Below are 24,593 nucleotides of genomic sequence, written 5' to 3' on the forward strand. Positions count from 1 at the left end.
CAGGCATTTGGCTTCTCAGAAGCTGCCTGTCTGGGTGTCACTGACACACCTTTGTATGGGCCCTAGAAGTGGTGTGAGGTCACTTTGATAGAGCTGCGCTGTGAGCTGCCCAGGGCAGGCAGGGGGAACGGGCCGGGCCCGGGCTGGGGCCACGCGCCCTGTTCTCTGAAAGCCGTTCAGGCGTGACCGCCTGGGGAGGGACCACATCTTGTTGGTGGGAGAAAAACCATCGTGCTGAAAACTCCTGTGTGTGGAGCGCTGTTTAGTTTGGGGGAAGTGTTTACAAAGTCATTGGCAGACCTGAGTGTTCCCACATGGATGGTCTGCAGAGGGGGTTTCTGTGTGATGAGGAGCGCTGTCCACAGTCTGCAGAGACTGGAAGGGGATGTGGGCATGGAGCACTGACTCTGGGCCACCAGATGAAGTTCAGGCACCTCTGCTACCCAGAGTACGGGGCTGATGAGTGAACGCGGCCCGGGTCACGGCCCGGCCAGCCTGGGGAGTGGTGGCCGTCGCTCTGCAGTGAGGTCCGCCACCTGGGGATCTAGGTCTGGCTTCGCTGCTGCCTTACCCAGGGGTACCCCACCCATCCTCTGTGTGCCTGCCTCTCCTCACCTGTAGAGACACCTGGTATCGGGATCACGGGCGCATCAAGTGAAAGTGCTTTGTGAGCCATACCGGGCTCGTAGGTAGAGAGGATGTTGGCGTTGCCTCCACCTGTGGATGTTCACCAGGGCCCCGTGATTGGATGCTCAGGGAGAAACGGGGGCGGGGACCCATAACCCCTCTCGTGCTCAAGGGGAGCAGAAGGCCTGGCCCAGGCAGCCCCCATGAACCGGAAGCTTTGCATCCCTTTGGACCTTTTTAGGCCCAAGCCTGTATGTTCTTCTCTGGCAGAAAATGAGCTTCGTCAGTGTCACCCACAGGCACAGCCTGGGTGACTCGAGACATTTCCTCCAAATAAGCTGCTCTGGCCAGTGTCCTGCTTCAGTGTTTCTCGTGATGAGATGTTCGCGGTGTGTGATTCAGTGGACGAAAGGGCCTCCTTCCCAGCTACATTAAAGGGTACTTTTTCCTGTAGGAAAAATAAATATAATCATTATTGATGACACCGTATCGGAGGTCGGGAAGTGATCAATCAGTGATTTGGATATGGATGCCAGCAAATGGAGAGTAATGTCGGGCTGCTCTGGCTGTCACTTTGGTAACCACGTGTATGTGATGGAACACTGTGCTCTCGTGGCGGGGTGGATTAGAAGATGTGAGTGAGCCCACGCCGCGGGGCTGCTGGTGATGAAATGTGACCTTTCACACGTATGCGGCTGGCCGGCAGGTGCTCTGGGAGCACAGGGAGGCCGCAGCGACAACGGCCTGGGGTGAGCCCATCCAGCAGCCGTGGCCACCCCCAGCCGTCCACAGCTTCAGCGTCTGCCCCGGGTCTTTCCTCCAAGCACGGCTCCCGAGACGGCCGAGGGGTGAGCGGAAGCCAGGAGAGATGGCGAAGCTCCAGGCCTCCGACAGCCTGCACTTGGCTGGGCGGACCTGACCCTGAGGCTCGAGCTTCTGGGGGCCTCTTGGGCTGGGGGATCCGAGTGACTTCTGACCCAGGCCCTCTGGGGACCGACAGGTGAAAGCCATCAGTCCCTCCGGGGTGATGGGAATGTTCTGGAACTAGATGGTGCTGGTGTTGGCACAGGTTTGTGCATTTACTAAAAACCACTATATCGTTCACTTTAAAAGGGTGAATTTGGGCTTCCCTGGTGGCGCAGTGGTTGAGAGTCCGCCTGCCGATGCAGGGGACACGGGTGTGTGCCCCGGTCCGGGAAGATCCCACATGCCGCGGAGCAGCTGGGCCCGTGAGCCATGGCCGCTGAGCCTGCGCGTACAGAGTCTGTACTCCGCAACGGGAGAGGCCACAACAGTGAGAGGCCCGCGTACCGCAAAAAAAAAAAAAAAGGGTGAATTTCACAGTGTGTGGATTATCTCTCAATTTAAACATGGTATGAACAAAAATATCACAAAAGAAAGAGAAACCCGCCGCAGGGGGTGGTCTCGCTGAGCAAGTAATGGGCGAGCCTGAACCTGCAGGGGCCCCGCCTTGAGGGAAGGCTGAGCAGCGTGTACCTTATCCTCTCAGAGCCACACGGGTAAAATCCAATGAGCTGTTTGCAGTGACCAGTAGCTTATCCAAGTGATGAAAGGTCAGGAGGTGAGGATGGAAGCTGTGACAGGGACCTGAACCTCTGTTTGTTGTTGCTGTGGTTTCTAGATGCCCGTGCGGTGCTCCGTAAACGCATCTGCTTTTCCTGGTCACGCCAGTGCCGCTTCTGCTCGTCCTGAAGGTTTGCTGCTCTAATACACGTGCAACTGCTCCTCAGTCTCCTGTAACTTACTGAGTAGTTCCGTGACAGAACTGACTCTTGCTCCCAAATCACTCTGCACCTAAAACAATAAAATCTTAAAAACAAACAAAACCCCCAGAGCATCAGCTGGCTAGTGCCCCACTCAAGTCAGCTGCTGATTTGGCTACATCCCTAAACTATGAGGCTGGGCCAGGTCCTGTTGGGTCAGTGGGCGTTGGGGTCAGGCAGGCCTGGGTTGGTTTGGGACCAGCCCTGAGGCTTCCTGGGCCGCATGACCTTAGGAAGCTCTGTAAGACGGGTAACGACAGTGCACATCTCAAAGGCTGGCTATGAACAGGGCAGGAGAATACACGTGCAGTGCCGAGCACAGGGCCGGGGGAGGGCAGCCCTCAGTAGCCACGAGCAGGCACGCGGCGGGTGGATACCAAGAGGATTCTGGGAGCTGAACCTGTACAGCACTCGAGTGAGCCCGGCTGGAGGAGGGGCCCATGGAGTAGTGGTTGCCCCTGTTTTCTGGATGATCACTACACCCATATCTCTGCTCACCTGGGCTCAGAGCAGTGCCCTGTCGCTGTTGGGTGCATTCAGCTGTGACCTTGGGTAACCACCAAGATTTTACATGTTGAGACCTGCAAGCTCACTGATGGCCACTCTTCTGTTCCCTTGGGAAGAGACGCGATCCCTTCCAGAGGCACCAGGTGGAGGGAGCCCCTGCCACATGCACTCCCCTTCCCAGCAGTGCTGGGGTCCCGGGACCTCTGCCCTGCACAGAAAAGGTGCCTCACCATATGGACAGGCCTGCTGTCCCAGGGCCACCCCAGCGGCCTTCAGAATAACCGTAGCACAGAGGCCTGGAATGTCTTTGGACTTGTACTTGGAATTGCTGTTGGAAACAGTTCTGGCCACATATAACACCCATCTGTTTGGGAGGGTTTGAGAGTCAGAAGATGAGGTGGTCCCGAAGGAGGGGGGTTGGCAGCACCAAAACTCAGGGCTGGGGGCAGGGATCAGGGTCAGCTGGCCCTCACCCAGCCAGGGAGCTCTCAGCCCCTACAGCCTTGACTTTTGCCGCTGGGGCTGCTCCCGTCATGCTGGACGGGATCAAACCAGCCTTTCTTCCTGACCCTTCTACCTAGGGTCAGTCCTTCAGGAGTCTGGGACCTGTCTTTTTCCAGCTCCGAATACCCTTTTAGCTGTTGAAGCTGGCACCCTTCTGGCTGAGTCCTGCTTCTCCAGATGGAACAGCCCCTTCCCCCTTACTGTTTGTCAGCCAGCACTGAAGGCAAGTGTCCTTTGGGGCTGGGACCTGCCAGGGTGGAGGAAGCAACACCCTCCCGCATTCTCAATGCCATACCTTTATTAATGTATCCCGAAGTTGCATCAGTGTCCCTGCAGTTCTGTGAGGATTCGTTATATACTATGTCAACTAAACCCCTTGTGTATTTCCCAGGTTGGCCTCTTTTCCCTACTTCCTCATTGTACAGTTGGTTTTAAAGACTCAAATGTGGACACTTAGGCTTATTTCTTTACATTTCCACTTGTTACGTGAGTATGCCTGTAACCGAAAGTGGGGGTCTGGCTGCTCGCTGCTCGAAAGCCAATAATAAAGAGACCAGGTTGGTGGAAGGGAAAGTTTGCTTTATTTTGGATGCCGGCAACCAGCGGGGTGGGGGAGGGCGGACGCCTGTCCAAAGGCCGACTCCCCCCTCCCCCGACAATCAGAGGGCAAGAGCTTCTATAGACAGAGGGAGGGGGCTGCATGCAGAAACAGCACAGCCAGCTCTGACAGTCATCTTGAAATTGGTCATCGGTGGTCTGACCAGCATCATCTTGATTGTTTTAAGTACAGTTAATCTTCAGTTCCAGGGTCGGTTTGTTCCCATTTTCCTGAGGCCGGTTCTTGGAATTGTGGCAGCTTCTGTCGTGGCTACAGTCTGGTCATCATGTAGTTAACTTCCTCCACTTGGTGAGGGTTTCAGTATCTATAAGACAGCTCGCAGGAAACGGCTCAGAATATGATCTATAGCCCTTGAGGAGGAACTAAAGGTCCTTGACTTTGCTTTATGACTAAACTGGTATTATTTAGTCTGTTGGACTGTTTTCCTTTGTTTCTGCATTTTCTCACTTCTCTGATTAAACTTATTCTTCGGCTACAGTTTTTCCACAGACAAAAGGCAGGTGGAGGACACGGGGGCCGAGGACATGGGGGGCGAGGACCATAGGGTGCTCCTCCGTTTCATGCCTACTCTGGCGTTTCGAGGTCCGTTTGGATACTTATTCATGATATATTTGCTGTCCTTCTCAACGTTTTCTGAATGGTTTTAGCCCATCCAAGTGGCTCGCACTAATCCAAGGTCATTACCTGACTCTTTTTCTCTAGAGAGTAGTTGTGGGGAAATCATAGTATTGTTTATTGAAGACATTCTTATATGACGCACCAGCCTGATTTTTCGGGAGGACCCAATAGTGCCCTCCGGGAAAGCAAGGGTCCTGTTTTGCTTTTCCTCCTTCGTATTTCTCTGCGGAAGGTAGCTGGCCACATGGCCATCGTCCTCCTGTACACACAGGTCACTCTTCTAGGGTCTCAGGGTGGGAGAGAGGGCTGGCAAAAATGACTCCTCAGGAATCTGGGTTTAGAATCTGGACTAGTTTCTTAGGGGCTCTTGTAACAAATTATCACACATTTAGTGGCTTAAAACAACAGAAACGTATCCTCTCATGGTTCTGGAGGGCAGAGGTCAAAATCAAGGTACTGGCAAGGTTAGTCCCTCCTGAAGCTCTGAGGGAGAATCCATTCCATGGGTCCCCAGCTTCCTGTGGCTTCCGCAATCCTGGCGTCCCTTGGCTTGTAGGTAACACTTCAGTCTCTGCCTCTGTCTTCACATGCCTTCACCCCATGTGTCCCTGTCCAAGTCTCTTCTTATAGGGACACCAGTGCTTGGATTTAGGGCCCACCATAAATCCAGGATGATCTCATCTGGAGATCTTCAACATAATTAGGTCTGCAGAGACCCTATTTCCAAATAAGATCCCATTGGCAGGTACTGGAGGTTAGGACTTGGGCATATCTTTTGGGAAATCTATAGAATCCAAATGGGAGAGGGGGAGGGGAGAGGTCCCTGCTCAAATAGGGCATGAAGGACTTGTTACAGACATGCATCTCAGCATGTGTGTGGGCTCTAGGAAGCCCACCACCCACCCTGTGGGCAGATCCAGGGTCCCTGGGGGACTGAGGGGCAGGAGAAATCTCCCCTCACCCTCCCGAGGAGGTGGGCCTGGCCATGAACCTGATTCACAGAAGGTGGGGTCCTGAGTTCATTTCACTGTACCCCAAACAGATGACAATCAGTATTCTCACCCCGGTGGGCCTGGGCTGGCCTGGTTGGACCACTGAACACGTCCCAGTTTGTCCCCTAGAATTACTTCTTGATCTCTAAAGAATTGGAAAGATCCTTCATGAAGTTACTATTCTTCATGAAGTTACTATGTGTTTAAAATTCAGCCAGGTTTAGAGGCTCTTGTTTTATTTATGAGCCACATGCCTACAAGAAATGTTATTACCACAAAATAAACTCAGCATGGAAAGCTTGAGCCGAGGGTTGGGTTTTTAAGTGGCAGTTTACGTGATAGAATTCCAATTCTGCCAACGAATTTGGATAGCTGTGTGGGAGTCCTTGGTAAGAACTCTGGACTTGGACTTCCAATTAGGTACAGATTTTGATGACAGTTTCAGAGGCGTCTTTCTTGGACAAAGTTGTCATATCGACAGCACTCATAGGAAATGTGTGAGCCAGAAGAAACCTCCATCAGACCCATTGCCACAAGGTGCCCAGTTGCGTACAGCTCAACTGCACTTTGAGGTCCATGCAAGTCTGGTTTTGGCGTTTATCCATCAGCTTTTAGATTATACTATGACCGATCCTGCAGTGACAGGTGCCGTGTTTCAGTCTTGATGGGGGTCCTGTTTTTGAAGGGGGAAAACAGCACAGCCAATGTGGGGGGACACTTGTAATGGGGGGACAAATTAGTGTCATCTGGGTCCTGTATTTGGGTGAACATGGATCTGGGGGAGGATCTACTCACCTGAGCATCTCTAACGACTAGTCTTGAAGCAAGTCATTTTGGAGGTTTGGCTGACCAGGCTGAGATGTACGAACACTTTCCAGTGTGTGTTCGGATTCTAGGCAATCTGTGGGCAGGTCCCAAACATCTCAAGACTTCTCAGAGGTGTCCTCTGTGGACGCTGGCAGTGGATGATTTCTAAAGGGCCGTGTAGAAGACACTGTGCCAAACGCCAGAGGGGAAGACAGTCTGGTCCCTGAGAAGCACTGCTCTCGTTAGGAAATCTTTGGAAACGCCTGCAGCTGTAGCGAGAGGTGAGGGGTGCTGGAGAAGGAGTGCTTGCGGCTGACCTGTGCTCCAAAGGCACTGCCGTCTCTGCAGGCATGAGGTTGGCTGAGTGCCACGATGGAAGCCCTGGGTGCAATCAGCGGTGCACATCTACAATCCCCAGACCTGTGGGTACCTAATACGATTTGCTGAATTTCCTTCACTGGAAAGAGAGAAGATAGGTTGGAGAAGTTGGCAGAATAGAAAGTATAGAGCTGAGAAAGAGAGAAACATGACACCACAGAGCAGGGAGCCAGTCTGAATCAGCCTGGTTTCTGGGCAGCTGGGGGTTGAGTGTGAGTACAGGGTGTTGGGTAGAGCAGTGGGGGGCCCTAGAGGGTGTGCACTGAAAAAGGCATAAGACAGAAACAAAGGGGTGATTTTTGAAAAGCAAAAAAAGATAAAGACTTACCCTTTCTGCCTGCAGAAACAGAGGAGAAAAAGGCATAGGAAACTCACAACAGAACTCAGAAGTTCTGTTAATGTAAAAAATGACTGGGGGGCTTCCCTGGTGGCGCAGTGGTTGAGAGTCCGCCTGCCGATGCAGGGGACGCGGGTTCGTGTCCTGGTCCAGGAAGATCCCACATGCCGCGGAGCAGCTGGGTAAACGTGAGCTATGGCCGCTGAGCCTGCGCGTCTGGAGCCTGTGCTCCGCAACGGGAGAGGCCACAACAGTGAGAGGCCCGCGTACCGCAAAAAAAAAAAAAAAAAAGAAAAGAAAAATGACTGGGGAGTTCCCTGGTGGTCTAGTTGTTAGGATTCGGTGCTTTCACTGCTGTGGCCCGGGTTCAATCTCTGGTCAGGGAACTGACATCCCACAGGCCACATAGTGTGGCCCCCCCCAAAAAAGAAAAAAAATTACTGGGTGACAATGGAATAAGGTTTATATTGGGCTGCTGTGTATGTACTACCTTATCTACTTTTACGGATGTTCAAAATTCCCCCAAATCAAATAATTAGGGAGTGCCGTAATAATAGATATATTTATTAACTGATCCCATCCAATATGACCTGATACATCTATGTTTTTTAAAAATACAAAATACAGGGCTTCCCTGGTGGCGCAGTGGTTGAGAGTCCGCCTGCCGATGCAGGGGACGCGGGTTCGTGCCCCGGTCCGGGAAGATCCCACATGCCGCGGAGCGGCTGGGCCCGTGAGCCATGGCCGCTGAGCCTGCGCGTCCGGAGCCTGTGCTCCGCAATGGGAGAGGCCACAACAGTGAGAGGCCCGCGTATTGCAAAAAAAAAAAAAAAAAACCAAAACCAAAAAAAAAAAAAAAACACAAAATACGCAGATACATATTTGAGTGTGCACTGAAAATTTCTGGAAGGATATATAAGAAACTGATAACGAGGGTCACCCCTGGGATTTTTTTTTTTTTTTTTTTTTTTTTTTGCGGTACACGGGCCTCTCACTGCTGTGGCCTCTCCCATTGCGGAGCACAGGCTCCAGACGCGCAGGCTCAGCGGCCATGGCTCATGGGCCCAGCCACTCCGCAGCATGTGGGATCCTCCCAAACCGGGGCACGAACCCGCGTCCCCCGCATCGGCAGGCGGACTCGCAACCACTGCGCCACCAGGGAAGCCCCACCCCTGGGATTTATATGGATTATCTTGTTTATACGTCAGGAGGAAAGCACAATTTGTAGTCCTGTTTTACAGACGAATTTAATGCTAGACACCGCCTCCCCCCTATGATTTAGAGTACGGGAGAGAGAGCGGGCCTGGGGATCAAAAGTTGAGACCACAGGGGAAATTGCGGCCAAAAACGTTGAAACAAAGCTGTGCTCATTACAGTGTTGTAACTTGTTTTGTTTTACTTTTTGTTTATTTGATATAAGAAAAGAATTATCCCATGGTAAAAGAAAGCATCTATCTGTAATGTTGAAAGTCCAGTAAAATATATTTCCAGAAGATTTGTGGAAAAGAAAGAAAGAAAGAAAGAAAACTATTCTGACTCGTGTTGAAGAATGGTAAGGCAGAGTTTATTCAGGGCTGTAGCAATAGGTGTAGGGACCACTGTGGTCGGGTCTTGCAGCAGGGGAAGGAGATTGTGGTCAACTCCAAATACAAGGAAGAGTGGGAATTTATAGCCAAGGAGGATGTGGGTCGGTGGATGGGAAGTTACTAAGAAGAAACAGCAGGGGTAAGGGGGGGTTTTGGCTAAACCGACCTAGCAGGATTCTTGTTGAAATTGGGGGATACAGAGACCCACAAGGAAGTCTAAAACTCAAGGCCAAGTTGGGAAGAAGGTTCACAGGAACCTGAGAACGGTTTGGTCAAAGAGAGACGCTGTCTGCTCCTGCGTGAAAACACTTACATACGTGCGGTGGGGCTTGTGTGAACAGATCCATGTGTGTGGACACACATGTAGGCCTACAGGCCTCTGCATGCGTACATGGGAGTATTTTTACACTGTGTTAAAAAATAGGTCCCTGTCAACCTAGAAAGATACGTTTCATAATTTTTGTTTTAACGTTCAGAGCCTGTGGTAAGGGCTGGGAATTTCACGCGGAATTGTAATACGGGGAGAGCCACAGCTGTTCCGTTATTACTGCTGCCGGCAGAGGAGAGAGGAACCGGAGGGGACGTAAAATTTTCACGGCCTCTCTCTGCCTGAGGTGCCTAGAAAGAACCGGAAAAAAAAAAAAAAAGAAACCACAGAAACTACGGGTGGCTTGTCTGGGGCCAGGAGAGCGGGTGGCCCTGGGAAGGGTGAGGGTGTCCAGGGTGGTAGGAAGTGGCTCTCTGCCAGGGTGGGGGTGTGGCGAGAGGAATGGTTGTGTTTTAATGAACCAAATGAGGTCATATAATCGCTTGTAGATTTCCATTGTCACTCAAATGGCGAGATTTCACATTCCCGGTGGTAAAAGATACCCATTTGTTTTATTCACAGGTTGTACTCAGACTATCTCTACTTTGCAAGTTCGAATAAATCTGCAGATGACTTCCACGAAAAAGTGACAGAAGCCCTGCAGCTGTTTGAAACTTGCGTGCTGGGTTATTCACTGCGCGCCTGTGTCTACAACAACACGCTTAACAACGCCATGCCTGTGCGTACGCGGAGGGGGGGCTCGGCGGTTATTATGCCAGGGCGTTGTGCATCAGGATTTTAGCAGATCAACAGAGAGGCTTTTTTTTTTTTTTTTTTTTTTGCAGTACGTGGGCCTCTCACTGTTGTGGCCTCTCCCGCTGCGGAGCACAGGCTCCGGACGCGCAGGCTCAGCAGCCACGGCTCACGGGCCCAGCCGCTCCGCGGCATGTGGGATCCTCCCAGACCGGGGCACGAACCCGTGTCCCCTGCATCGGCAGGCAGACTCTCAACCACTGCGCCACCAGGGAAGCCCCAGAGAAGCATTTTAATGTGCAAATGCCTCTCCCCGTGCCTTTGAGCGGTGGCTAATGCAAAACAAATATTCGTGGATGCAAAAACTGTAAAAGCTGATGGACCCTCTCAGCTGGCTCCCTGCTTTCTCCCGCGCCGATCTCCCAGTTACAATGCTCTCTCCTCCCCCTGCAAGAGAATGAGGGCGCATTTAGGAAGATTACTATTTAGTGAGGCTCCGAAAGCACACCCTGCAATTAGGGTTGGCAGACCAACTCTCTGATTGTCTTAAGAGCGTTCTCTCCAATGCTGGATTGTTCTGTTGGTTTAAAAAATTACCCACCGGTGACTTTCAGTGCTTCTCCGACAGGGTCTTAATGGAAACATATTTTCCATTGATCCCTTTTTTCTTTGTTCTTGTTCGCCTCCAGGAATATAGCTGTACGTTTCTTGCCCTTTTTTTTTTTTTTTTTAAAGTGAAAGAAGCTGTTAATGGTGAATTCAGCACGGTTTAGCTAAGGGATGGTTTTCTGCTGCACAGCACCCGGGGTTGTCCTAAGTGCCTTTTCAGCAGGTTTGGCGCAGTGGGTAAGCCTTCTTCAGCGAAGCTAATATGTCACCCGCCCCGGAGCGTGGTTCACAGCCTTGCTCCGCTGAGCGTGCCATGTGGTGAGATCTGCTTGAGGTGGAGGCTTGGGAACCCCCAGGTGCGGTGGGGTTCAAAGTCAAGAGGGTTCACCCCCTCTTCCCCATTATCTAGGCCATCTTAGCTGGCAGGATGCGCAGAGGCAGTAGGTAGGATTCCAGGCTGTCCCGCTGGAATCTATAGCTTGGCAGGGAGGGAGCACACAAAGGATCAACACAGAATCTGGCTGGGGGTGTGGGGTAGGAGTGGCCTTTGGAGCCACAGAGGGGTGTGGGTTCAGTGTCCACTCGGGCAGCTGACTCTGCGCAGTTGTCTTAGCTTCTCTGAGACTCAGTTGCTTCATCATAAACTGCCTTACTAGGCTGTACTAGAGAGTTGTAGTTCATCCGCATGTAGGGGGCGAGAAGATAATCCTTTTCCTCTACCCATCTCAGGTTCGTTGACCGGGGCCCTGTAAATTAGACTGACGGAAGATAAACAAGAGAAAAGTAAACAGAAGTTTATTAACACGTGCGTATGCACACGTGCGTATGCACACGTGCACATATACACGGGAGCCCCGGTGATGAGTAACTCGGATGGGTGGTTAGAACTCGGGCTTCTATAGCGTCTTAACGAGAGAACCATAAATATGTAGAGAAGTGACAAGACAAAGGAAAAGGACTTTGACTTCCTAGGGTGGCAAATCGTGGGAAGGCAGATGTCTGTGGGAGCCAGTGATCAATAAGGGCTAGTTTTAGCAAGGTCTGTCATGTGGACTCCCTTGGTGCTGTCTACAGGCTGATCGGGGTCTAGAGTTGTCCCCAGTGATTAACTTCTGTCCTTCCTGCTAGAGAGAGGACGAGGGGCACCTTGCAGGGCATCATCGTGTTCAGTCCTTTCTGTTTCCCTGAAATCCAAGCCCATTTTACAGATGAGGACACTGAGGCTCACAGAGGTTAACTCTCCCACACAGAGTCATGTAGCTTGTGATGGGCAGGCTCAGGGTTTAATCCCAGGTCCCATGGCCTTTGATGAGACTCATGGCACTTCCACCTTCCCTAGCTGGCTCCTAAAAAGGAGGGTTTGAACCAGCGGGAGGCATGTGCTTTTTCATTCAATTCCATGTTTTGCTGAGGATGACGAGGCATCTCTGGTCAGAATGAGACCCCAGGGCAAGATCAGTGACAGGATGGCGGGGCCGTGATGTAATGCGGATCGCCATGACCCTTCGGTCCCTGGAGAGCTCCTGCCCGGTGGGAAGGGCCAGGCAGGCAAGAGCGGTCGGAAACCCTCCTCTTCGGGCTGAATCTTCATTTCTGGGATGAGAGAAGCGAATTTCCCTCCAGCTGTGAATCCCAGCTCAACCACAGTGCAGGGAGGCCCATCTTTTTCAAACGTACGTGGAGCGTGGCGCCACCCCGCTTAAGACCTTCCCTGCCTTCCTGTGGCCCCTGAGCGCACAAGCCCGCCCCGCCCACCTGTCCACCTCCCCCAGGCCACCTCCCCTGCCTCCCTGTCCACTGCTGCTCTCCGGCCACGCTCTCTCCTGCTAGGTCCTTGTGCCTCAGAGCAGGGCTTTGCAAGATGCGCTCCCTGGACCAAGAAAATCAGCCCCCCACCCTGGGAACTTGTCAGAAATGCAAACTCTCAGGTCGAGCCTCAGACCCCAGAATCAGGAACTTTGGGGGTGGGCCCATCAGTCCAGTCTGTTGAACAGCCCTCCAGGTGGGTGTGTTGTGCGCTTGGCTTGGAGAAGCCTGGTTCCAGAGCCTTCCACATTCCCCTCCCCGGCATGCGCTTCTCCTGGTTTTCGCAGGACTCTCATGCTTCAGGTCTTGCTTTCATCTGACCTTCTGTTCTCTCTCTCTCCACACTGTTCGTTTCCCCACAGCATGTGTCACAACTGGTGATTATAGATCATTGTTTCTTCACCATTTTAGCTCTGTTTCCACTAGATTACAAGTGCCACGTGGCCAGGGGCCACGTCTGTTACATAGCAACATCTCTCCATTGCTTAGCAGGGTACCTGACGTGCAGGATGCACTAGATTATTAGCAGAATGAATGAATGAATGAATGAATGAATGGGGAGCTTGTGAAACTAGTGGAGAGGCTGCGTAGAGAGTTCCAACCAAATCCCTAATGGGGACCAGAGAGGTTTGGCGTGTGCCTGTCAGGGGAGACCCTGCACTGGCTCCTCAGCTGCTTTCCCAGCATGCGGGGGACGGGCCCCAAGCGCAAGTACCTGGCTTCAGGACCAGGCTCTGGAGGGTCTTCTCCGCTGACCCTGGGCAGGCAGGACCCCGCACTCCCTGGGCCTTGGTTGGTTTTTCCATCAAGAGCTGGCTGAAGCAGGTAACCTCAGAGGCTTCTCTCCGCTCTGGTGTTTTAAAATTTTAAATGTATCGGGCGCTTCCCCTAAATAACCGTTTTTTTTTTTTTTTTTTTTTTGCGGTATGCGGGCCTCTCACTGTTGTGGCCTCCCCCGTTGCGGAGCACAGGCTCCGGACGCGCAGGCTCAGCGGTCATGGCTCACGGGCCCAGCCGCTCCGCGGCATATGGGATCCTCCCAGACTGGGGCACGAACCCGTATCCCCTGCATCGGCAGGCGGACTCTCAACCACTTGCGCCACCAGGGAGGCCCATAAATAACCTTTTTATGTTCATTCCATTTTGATTGTCTGGCCGATACTGGGGAAGGGTGCAGAAAAAGTGTGGAGTGGGCCTGTCTTAGGTTTGTTAGTAGTGATGCTGCGCACACTGGAAACTGTCACCCAAGGTGAGCGGCGCTTCCCTTAACTGGTAAGGGGGCTGGGGGTTGGAGTGAGCCAGAGGATGGAGTGTTCAGGGGGCCAGGGGATGCTTCCCCACCTCTCTTCCCCTGCAGAGCCCCCAGGTTTGTTCCCTGCCTGCCCCCAATGGCCCCTCCGCTGCCGGACCAGCCCTCCTGGGAAGGAAGACTCAGCTGCTGGAGGCCTGGGCCAGTGGAGGGGGCTCTCCCCACGAAGACACAGACACGCTTTCAGGGAAATACTGTCACCTGTGGACAGGTGCAGGGACCTCTGCAGCTACTTTAAAACACCCTCATCCTGCTGCAAACTCCCAGCTCCTTTCCTTCTAGAAGGTTCTGAGTAGCAAAGGCAGGTTCCCTGGAAGATATATAGCTCATCAGGCTGGTCCTCCCTGGGAGGGGCCAGCCTGGGAGCCTGACAAGGAACCGAAAATCTCTTGATGACTGAACAAGGAGACGTTCTCATAGCTGTTTGTCTGTGTTGGAGGCGACTCGTGTGTTTATTTCCGAGGCTGGCACGTGCTCATTTTCTCTTTAGCTCTGGCTCAGCTTGACGTCTTCTCCTGAGCTGGTGTCTAAGGTAGTGACAACCTGAGGGCTGTAGGCAGCTAATGGATTTTGGAGCCAGCTTCTCCCCTCTAATTGTTTTTCTTCCTCCACCACCTCCCACACAATTAGAAAAACAATGAAATGGAGAGAGACTAGCGAAGAGATGAAACTAGCGTCTGTACCTATTTTGTCAAGCGTTTCACCGTCTTATTGTTGCCACCGTGTTCAGTGTGAGTGGCTGGGCGCAGGCCACTCGCGGCTGGGATGATGGAAGAGGCTGGTCCCCGCCCTGGAGGAGCTCAAGGTCGAGCTGGGAAGGAGAGGAAGTAGGGTGTGAACGTGTGGGCTGCAGGAACTGAGGCTGGGCGCTGGGAGGGGCTGGGCCGGGAGTCTAGTCAGACCAAGGACCTGCCCCATGCGGAGAGCCAGGTGAGGCCAGGCATTGGTGTGGGAAGCTCGCGCTCAGAGACTACAGGTGGGAGCGCCAGTCAGGGGGCCGTGACAGTGCCAGGCAGGCGCTGATGTGGCCTGAACAGAGACGAGAAGGGGGGCAGATGAGAAGCAACTGGGAAGACCACAGCGAGGGAGAGCCAGAGGCAGGACATGGAATGGGGTCCCAGAGGACGTGGTGGGCAGGGCCGGGGGTGGGAGTGCCGGAGAAGGGGGGCCTCAGAGCAGAAGGGGAAGGGCCTGTTCTTTTTCGGAGCCTTGCCAAGAGTTTAGAGCCCACTTTGAAGTTAGAGGGGGCAGTCCCCAGGACCGCTCTTCCTCCTGACACCATGTGCCAGTTGGGTGCAGTCCCCCAAACCACTGTCGGGTTCAGTAATTCACTCGAAGGAATCACAGGGCACGCTGATGGCTGTTACACTCGAGGTTACGGTTTACAGCAGGGGAGGGACACAGACTAAGCTCAGCCAAGGGAGGAAGCGCATGTAATGATACACACAGAGCGTTGCCATCCAGGGAAGCCCACCCAAGCCTTCGGTGTCCCAAGCACTTCTTGAGGCTCCTCACGTACTAACTGCCTGGCCGACCTTTACTGTCCAGTCCCTCCTGGAGGTCAGGCCGGTACTGCGTGGCCTAAAGCCCCCATCGTAACTCACACTGTTAGACTGTCCAGTGGCCAGACCCCCCCAGGCAAGCAAGGTACTCTTACCAGGCAGGACATTCCAGGTGGCCTAGAGATCACCTTCCAGGAGCCGAGGACAAGGGCCAGACCTCTCTGTGGTCAGGTTCGTGCTTCACCACACATGCTTGCAGTTTGGCATGAGACAAGGCACAGGAGGAGGACGAGGCCCCCGACGTGTAGGTGGAAAGGGATGGCTTCGTACAACTCTGCTTATGTTGGGGTGTGCTCACACACTCAAGGTCACGGACGTCCGTGTGGTGCCAGGCATTTGGCTGTTCCCTCTCGGGGCTTGTTGCTGGAGCATCTGCCTCGGGACCCTTTTGTCATTTGATTTTCTTTTTCCTTTTCTTGGAGAGCTTGTAATGTGATGGAGTGTGATTACTTTTTCCTTTTAAGGCCTAGAACCCTTTTTCTTTGATTTGGCCACCTGTAGACTCTGTCACATTCATGAGCTTGTCTTTTCTCATGGCGGTGGTGCGCTGGGCATAGGAGCTGAGGCAGCCGGGATATGTGCAAAGAACATTCGCACCATCGGTGGGTGTGACCTTGGCTTCTCCCTTCTCCCCACTCCTCACTATGAAGTGGTGTGGAGCTACCTACAGGGTTAACCTGAGGATGACATGGGACCCTGAGGGTGGGAATCCTTTGTGCGGGGGGCACCAAACCCAGCGTGGAGGAGCAAGAACACGTGGCGTTTAAAATCCAACTTCTGAAGGCGGTTGTTCGCGGGGACAGCTCTTCACTGTTGGTTTATAATGACGTGTGTGATACGTCTGGACAAGCGCTGTCGGTGTCGGAGGAATTACCCCTGAACTAACGCCTGCCTTCTTTGGTCCTAGGTGAGGCTGCACGTCGGGCTGTACGCCGTGTACCTCCTGGACTGGCTCACGGTCTTTAAGAAAGAACAGCTCCTCGTTCTCCGCCTGGAAGACCACGCCTCTAACGTCAAGTACACCATGCACAGGGTCTTCCAGTTTCTCAGCCTCGGTATGAACGTCGCACTGGAGGCCCACAGAGCAGGGCGCGAGCTCGGAGGACACCGGCTCTGTGAGGCGCTCCCCGCGTCCCACGCAGACCCCTGAGCCGAGCAGGGTGGGCTGAGCCGGGAGGCCCGTTAGTACCTGTGCGTCGAGCACCACGTGCACACGGGGCCTTGCGCATGGTGTGGGGAGCCGTCTCTGGGGAGGAAGGGATGGCCTCTCGTCTGGGAGCTCCCTCACTGGAGGGAGAGGAGGAAGCCGAGGCTCGAATAACCGAGTAACTGGTAGAGGGACATGGGGGAGGTTAGCGATCTCCCGGTGGGTCCGTACACGTGACTTGGGGGCCCAGCCGCTGAAGCGATCCTGGAAGGGAGGGTGTGAACTGCGCCTTGAGGATGGACAGGGTGTCTGGGCGCCTGGGACCGGCTTGCAGAGGCCTCAGGGCCTGGGGGAGGGGATGGACAGGTCCAGGCTTGTCTCAGCTTTGCTGGGAACCCCCGCAGGCAGAGCCATGTGGCTGGGTTTGGACTCCTGGGCCTCTGGGGAGGGGAGCCTGCCCCCAGCCAGAGGAGACCATCCACCAGTGTCCCGAGTGGCACTTTGTGGCATCAGGCCAAGTCGCCAGCCACGGAGACGGCTGGTAGAGGTGTGTACACGGGTGCAGAGTGCTTCCCCGTGGATGGCACCCAGGACCGCTGCAGAGGCTGGAGCGTCCTGCACGCTCCTCCCCAGATGCCCCCCGCGGCCCTGTCTCATGAGCTTACCTGGGAATTTTGTTAATTGAACTTTTCCTGAAATCTCTTTGCCCGCCACTGGGACTCGGGACCCTTTTGTCATTTGATTTTCTTTTTCCTTTTCTTGGAGAGCTTGTAATGTGATGGCATGTGATTACTTTTTCCTTTTAAGGCCTAGAACCATTTGTCTTTGATTTGGCCACCTGTAGACTCTGTCACATGCATGAGCTTGTCTTTAATCCCTAAGATGGACAGTAAGGCCAGTTCTGTTCCTTCCTTGTCACGTAACCCGAGGACACTGGGACGTAGTTTTTCTGTGCATGGGCTCAGGACTTCAGACTGATGGCGAGAGGCCGGGGCACAGAGGCCTGAGCAGTGGTCCTGGGGGTTAAGCCAGTGAGAGGTTTGCGGTCCCGAGGGCTGAGGGTGGAAGTGGCAGCCTCCGGGCAACACCAGCTGGCTGGTTCCCGGCCTCTCCCCATGGATGTGCTGCCGCAGGTGGAGGTTCAGCCAGTGGGGGGGTCTCTGGGCACAGGTGGCTTCTCCCCTCCCCCCACGGCCACTTCACAGCACGACACACAGGGTGAAATATGGCCCCATCACGAGGCCCTTTGCATCGGCCTGAAGTAGAAGCAGTGGGGGCAGACTTCCAGTGGCTGGTGAGCAGGAGAGTCTACGTGCAGGGACCGTGTGTGGCAGGTCGCCCAGTTACCCAAGGACAGGCTGGCTCCCGTTTACGGGCAGTTGGAAATGAAACTGCGCCCCAGAGCCCCAGCCTTGCTTCCAAGGGTGGGGTAACACACCAGACCCCAGAATCTCTGCTCTTTCACCCTGGAATTTCCACCTTCCACCCTCAGCAACTCAGAAATGGATCCAGCCAAAGAATTTGAACCTCCAAACACATTCTTACGGGAAACTCCTGTCTCAACAGGAAGCACGGCTGGGATTTTCTCAAAGTTTCTTTTGCCTCCTGCCTCACTGGCTCTTTCCTTTGTGTTCCAGGGCCCTTAAGTGAGAAACAAGAGGCCTTGATGACCAAGAGCCCCGCATCCAACGCGCGGCGTCCCGAGGACCGGAACCTGGGGCCCATGTGGCCGGTCACACAGAGGCTCCTGCGGGACTTCTACGGGCCTTTCAACGCCCGGCTGGCGCAGGTCCTCGCCGACGAGGCCTTCCTGTGGAAGAAGACGTGAGGCCGGGTTCCCGCTGCCGCCATGATTTCCATGCTTTGAAAATCTCTCTTGGTGGGGAACCCTTTCGCTCAGAGCCTGGAGAAAACCTCTCCCCAGGCCCACGTTTATGGAAACCAGTTCAGAATTTTCTTTGTGATGTTAAACAGCCCGGCGATGGACCCTTCACCGAGCCTCGGATGGAGGCTGTTGGAAATTCCACTTGGGAAAGGGTCCCCTCTGCCCCGAGCGTGGCTGGGGTCCGGGGTGAGGCCAGCGGACGCTGGGCTGGGTGCCGGGAGGGAAGCGTGGAGTCTGGGCTTTGACAGTTCTGGGTGGAGGTCCCGCCCCGGGGCTGGCCAGACGTACACTATACATTCAGCTTCGAAACCCTCTGTTTAGATCACTAACCTCATTTTGGCGGAGAATGGAGGCTCCCATTTTTTTTTCCCTTTTACCCCAGAGTCAGCCCTTCCATCTCTTCAGATTTAAGCCCTGTTAACTTCACTGTTGACGAGAAAAAAGACACAAGTCGATGTTTGGTAGCACATTCGTGTCTCGGACCTCCTCCCCTACTGGCCTGTGGACTTCACTTATGTCTAACAGAAAACGAACGCATTTAAAACAAACCACTTTCTACATGTCACTGGCTGGAGCTTTCTTTGCTGCCCCTATAGATGTTTTCTCAAGGGTTTTTTCAGTTTCTAATTGGAATATAACTTCAGTTTAAAATCGGAAGGGAAATTTTTGCTGTTAATGCCAGACCAAGCACCTCGAAGGAACTGATGGAAAATCTGGGCACCTTGGCGCTCGCCATGCATCTGAGGTCCTCAGAGAACCGCAGCCGTTTGAGGTTTTAGTTCTGGGTGCGACAGGCTCCGTTGCTCTGCCTTTCCTCCCAAGTGAACTTGTTATCACGTTCTCCGCCGTGTGTGGCCAGAGGTCCTTCCTCACTCAACGGACTGCAGGACGCTTTCTTCTGATTCGGAAGCACAGCACATGAGGTATGCCTGGGCCAGACATGCTGTGCGTTGATTTGGAACGAGAATGCCGGGAGCTGTGTCCTTGACAGAACTTTTGGGCCACTTGGCAGCCTGGTTTACTGTTGGATGGGCTGAAGGTCTTGCTGTTACTTGGAGGTGATGGGAAAGATTGAACACAGTCCTTGCACGCAGCCCCAGGCGGGACCCCAACCAAGCTTTGCACGTGGTTGTCAAGGGAAGCTTCTGCGAATCAGAGCTCTCCAAGTCGAGGTCCCGGATGCACATCAGTCAGAGAGTGCAAATGCCTACACGCCCAGCCGCCAGTCGTGGGAGTGAGGATTTGCTGAGCTGTCCAGCCCTAGTGCCGTTGGAGATGGGATGCTCGGCCCATTTGAAGGCGTATGGAGGGCTCTGAATGGCACGGCCGGGCTGTTTCTGCTGTGAAGGAGCCATGGGCCTGAACACCCGCTTTCAGGGACAGGCCCCCATTTCTCTCCTGGTGGCCCTCGGAGCAGCAGCCAGCAGGCAAACCTGGCCTGAGCACAAGGTGCCGTAGGGGACGTCACTTGCATGTGCGTGTGTATTTATCTGCAGCGCAGGTGCGGTGTGCGTGGGTGTGTGTGTGTGCGTTTCTGAGTGGGTTCCCTTCAGTTCCGTTGCTGGTCAGCTTTCCCCGCTCTGGACACACCCCTTCATGCATTTATTTCTCTTTCAGTTCGCTTGTCACTTTCAGCCCAGATTTTTGCTCTTCAGCCCCGACTGTAATTACAAGGACTTCTCTTACGCACCCCTGTGCATGTGAACAACATGTAACGTAATTCTGCTTCTTACAGAAGTATTACTGAAAGTCTTATTTCCAATATTATTTGGTTTATGATACAAATCTTTTTATAGATGATCCCTTGGTGGCGATCAGCGCCGTGCAGACCCGGTTTCTCCAGGGGCCTTTCTCCAAAGGGCTGTCTGTCTGTTCCTTTGCTTTCCTCTGCTCTCTCTCACTCGAGGCCCCACTCTTGGTGACAGCACAGCTGCCCTTTCGAGCCGTGGTCCTCGAGCCTGTCATCCCAAACCAAAGTGAAATGGAGGATTTCTCACGACCCAGTCTGGAAGTTCCTTTGTGTCCCCAAAGCTGTGCATTGGGTTGTATTAAATTGTACTCCCTTAGTCGCGTAAGGTATGTTAAAGAACCACTGTTATGCTGTACGTTTATTAATGTTGAACATAATTAAATGTGGACCCCTGTGACCGGGACCCGGGGGTGCATGCCCTTCCTCATAGGCCGTCAGAGCGCTTGTGGGAGGTTTTCCGCCGTGTCCACTGTGCGTGAATGAACCACGGGAGCAGTTCTGTGTCTCACCTGCGTGTGATGTGCACCCGGTACGCAGGGGACCTGCCGCACGTGGTGACAGCGCGAGAGAGAAGAGCAGGCAGGAGAGGTCAGACGTTACCAGGGCCTCCCACGTGAGGCCAGCCAGGGGTGTGAGTCAGGGCGGCGAGGTCCAGCCCTGCCCACAGACGGGCCTAACGTCGTCCTCAGACGTTTAGATTTGATGGCTGGGTGACCGCAGGACCTGCTGCTCCCAGCAGGCTGCTGCCCTCATTCCGGGGGCCTGCCTGGCCCCTGGGGGCTGCGAGTTTGAGACCCCTGGTGTCACTGGGGGCACGGCATTGTCCCTAGACACTCAAGGCCCCCACGTGCAGCCAGGGCAAGCCTGAGAGATGAGGTCCTCTCAAGTTCGGGGCTCTGGAAGCCGGGGCCATCCTGGGGGTAGCAGGGAGCCTGGGTTGGTCCCCGAATTCTGTAAAGACTCACCCTGGGCGAGCGTCTCCCCAGCACTGCCCCCCCCCATGGTTGTGTGCTGGGGGAAGAGGGGCTGGCGAGTCCAGGCCTGGAAATGATGACCCCAGCTCTTGATGGCAAAGCCAGGGGCGGCTTCACTCAGCAAGGAAGATGCTGTGCCTGGGAGGAGAAGCGGCCGGTGGGAGATGGGGGTCGGGACAGAGGGGTGAGTCTGGAGGGCTGATGGCACAACCCCCTCCCCCGGGCCCTGTCCAGAACCCCCTCTGCTGTGGGACCACCTCCCGCCCTGACTCGGGAACCAGCTCTCAGGGAAACATTCTGACGAGGATCATCTCTGTCTTCGTGGAAACCTCCCCTTGGAATGACCTCTCCCCAGATGACTCCGTTTGGGAATTGAAGCAAAGGCCACGTGCTGCTGGAGGAACCTGGACCTCGTCCAGCAGTGAGACGCCTTGTGTGTGGGTGGGTATTTTTCTGTTGCTGCAGAATCCTCACCCTGTGGGCAGATCCTGTTGAGACTCTAGGAAGACCTCACTTTCCCAGAGCTTCACCTGGCAGGGCTGCCTGCAGAGCAGCCTGGGGAGCTATGTAAGCTGCAGCAGGTTACACTGGACCGCGTGGCTTAAACTAACACCACAAGGTCATTACCTCACAGGTCTGGGGTCAGAGATCCAAGCTCAGTCTCACGGGGCTGAAGTCAAGATGTCGGCGGGCAGGACTGGCGCCTTCTGGAGGCTCTGGGGAGAATCTGTTTCCTTGCCTTTTCCAGCTGCTAGAGGCCGCCTGCATTTCTTGGCTCGTGGCCCTTTCCTCCACCTTGAGACTCTCTCTGACACTTTCCTTCATCTTGTCACCTTCTCTGCTTCTCCCCCTCTGGCCTCTTGCAAGGACCCTTGCCATGACTCTGGGTCCACAGGATGCTAATGCAGGATCATCTCCCCATCTCAAGGTCATATCTGCAAAGCCCCTTTTGCCAGATAACGTAACATTTATAGGTTCCAGGAATTAGAATGCAGACATCTTTGGGAGCCGTTATTCAGCCAGCAATAGGGGGGTGGGTCCAGTAGGCTGGTCGGCAGTCAGAGGATGGAGTGGGTGCCCACGGGTCGGTCCCTTGCAGCTGTGCCCTGAGGGGCCAACACAGGTCTGAGTGCCTAGCAGAGGGCTGAGCTTCCCGACACGTCTGTTCTGAGATGGCGCATCTTCCTGTCCAGGCAGGACCCTGTGACTCGAGTGAGGGGGACAGGGTGAACGGCACGTTGTCCTTTTGTATGCTTCTCCCGAGTGAGCCACGTGGTGGCCCCAGGCCCGGATAGGGTTCTTTCTCCCTCAGGAGACCCACAGAAGCCACATGGGCAGTTTCGAATTTCTCCAGTTCAGCTGTTTCTGAGTGAGTTATGCTCCCAAGGGAGCAGCTTGTGAAAACTACAAATATGGTTAGAATGTCTTCTGGCCCCTGAGAGAGTCTCGGGGGCCAGTGGCCTCATGGCCCCATGCTCCAGGGATGCCTTTGGAAGGCAACCGCCAGCCTCACTTTCAGTGCTCGTGCCTGATGGCCCCCGAGCTGGCCTTGACTCCACGACCTCGACTCTGTCCCTGCTCCCGAAGCCCCGCGCCGTCAGCCTGGCCCTTGTCCCCAGCCCTCCCGCCCCTCCCCCTCTGGGTTCCCATCCTTTGCAGAACTGCCCCTGCTCAGGTTCCGAGTGGCAGGGTGGAGGCTGGGCGGTCCTGGGTCTCTTAGGCCTGCAGGTTGCTGTCCTGAGAGCCTGCAGGTGACGAGGACGCCACAGGGGCGGAAGTGGTGACATCTCAGTGACTGCAGCAGGCCCCCAAGGAAGAACAGTTCCCCCTCGGCCACCACCTGGGAGTGTCTGAGTCTTCCTGCCGGGGGCCCAGGACCCGCTCAAGCTGCACCTGTGCTCATTACCCGCACACTTGGGGCGAAGCAAGGAGTAGGATGGTCCATCCCGTGTGACCGCCCTGCTCTGTGGGTGCCCAGCTCCGAGTCTGGGGCACAGAGGAGAGTAGGAAGGGGGCTTCCCTTCCCACAGTGGAGGACCCCATGGGTGCAGCGGCACAGGGGGCACGGAGGCCGCTGGGGCTCCTGGGGCTTTCTGGTGCACCCCCGTCTCTGTGTGCTCTGAGCAGCCCCTTTGAGATCAGGACTCAGTCAGATCTAGAAGTAGGTGAGTCCAAAGCCTGGGCCTCTCTGAGTCTCACGACTTTCCCAAGGCCTCATGTTGAGGTGGTAGTGGGGACCCAGCACCTCAGCTCCCTGAACAATTCCCTTCTTGCAGAGCAGAGAAAGGCTGGGTCCAGGGAATCAAGATGGGGAGGCTTCCAGCATCTTCTCCTGGAGTCATGACCCATCTTTCTTCACCATTCTTCCCCTAAAAGGGACAGTCTGACTTGCACCCATCAAACTCGGCTCCCCCAGGAGGACAGTGTGGGGAAGGGGTGAGCCTTGGGCCTTGAGCCAGATGAGCTGGGTTCAAGGCCTGTGTTGTGTCCACCCCATAACCTTGGGGACACTGCGGGTCCCTTCCACATCTGCAGGTCTATGGGCTTCATGAGTGGGTGTTGGGAGTTAACGAGGCAATGGTACATGAAAGTATAAAGTGAGGATCAGAGAGGCTACACACCTGCCTGAGGTCACACAGCTCCGATCTCCAGAAAGAGCAGAATGTCAACTCAGATTTTTCACTTTTAACTTCATAGTCAATGCTTTTAACCACGGTGCTACAGCGTACATCCCCCCACTCCCCCATCAGGCTCCCATCCCCAGCAGCCTGTCTGCATTTCACCTGTCAGCTCCCGTCTCAGATGCCCTTAAGGTTGGGGAAGCAGTTCCTGAGTCTTCTGGGGCAGAGGTTTCTGCAGACCTGCCCATCCAGGGGTCTAGGTGGTGACGGGCTTCTAGGGAAAACAAAGGGAAATAAACATGGCTTTGTTTTGCCAAGAAGGTCTCGCAGCTGAGAGTCCTGCTGCCGGAGGCGTCCTCCCTGCCCTGGCCGGCTGAGCCTCCCACTCACAGGGCCAGGCTGACCTCACAGGACCTCGGGCTGGCTGTAGCGGGGGGCTTCAGAGTCACATCAGAAGTGGATGGTCTGACCCTGGGCTCAGCCCCTTCTGAGGGCCTCAAAGGCACCAGGGGACACACTCAGCTAGAAAGTCTGCAAAGAGTCAAAATTTAATTTTTTAGCAAAGGTTTTCTGAACATCTTTGCGCAAGGCGCTGGGCCAGGCATTAGGGTGGGTGGGGGCTGGTCGTCTGCTCATTCAGTGATTCTTTCACTGGTTCTTTTCACCACGTATTCGTGGAGCCCAGTCTGCGTGACGCAGGAGGCGGGGGGGGGGGGGGCCAAAGGCCAAGTGGTCAGAGGCCAGGATGAGGTGTGGAGCTGGTGTCCACGCTGGGGAGGATGGGCTGGGTTGGGTCGGAATTCTCAGAGCATCTGTAAATCCTACTTAACCACACATACATTCCTTAAACCTTTTATTTTTACTTAAAATATTTAAAGTACACTAATTTGTCTTTTGATAAAAGGGCCAAAGCCTTTTACCCAAACATAAGTCTGCAGATTGGAGGTTTGGGTCATCTTTCTGGCTGAAACTGCATCACGATGAATCAGCACTGGTTTCCGGTTTCGGTCCTCTAAAGGGGCATGAGAACTGGAAGGCCCTTGCGAAGCCTCTGAAAACAGTCTTTCATTGTATATGTGGTTATTCCCCTCATGTGTGCTGCGACTTTCCA

The 24,593-nt window shown here is 54.3% G+C and overlaps 1 protein-coding gene across 1 annotated transcript in view; it reads left to right on the forward strand.

Moving 5' to 3' along the window:
• The window catches only part of CHST15 (carbohydrate sulfotransferase 15), an 86,582-nt gene extending 66,464 nt beyond the window's left edge, over positions 1-20,118 (forward strand). The window contains exons 6-8 of the mRNA XM_060097405.1: positions 9,649-9,805; positions 16,013-16,160; positions 17,890-20,118. Coding sequence (XP_059953388.1) covers positions 9,649-9,805; positions 16,013-16,160; positions 17,890-18,080 — 496 coding nt within the window. The 3' untranslated portion in view covers positions 18,081-20,118. The remainder of the gene's footprint in view (positions 1-9,648; positions 9,806-16,012; positions 16,161-17,889) is intronic.
• The last annotated feature ends 4,475 nt before the right edge of the window (positions 20,119-24,593 follow it).

This window comes from Mesoplodon densirostris, chromosome 1 (assembly GCF_025265405.1).
Source record: "Mesoplodon densirostris isolate mMesDen1 chromosome 1, mMesDen1 primary haplotype, whole genome shotgun sequence".
Lineage (NCBI taxonomy): Eukaryota > Metazoa > Chordata > Mammalia > Artiodactyla > Ziphiidae > Mesoplodon > Mesoplodon densirostris.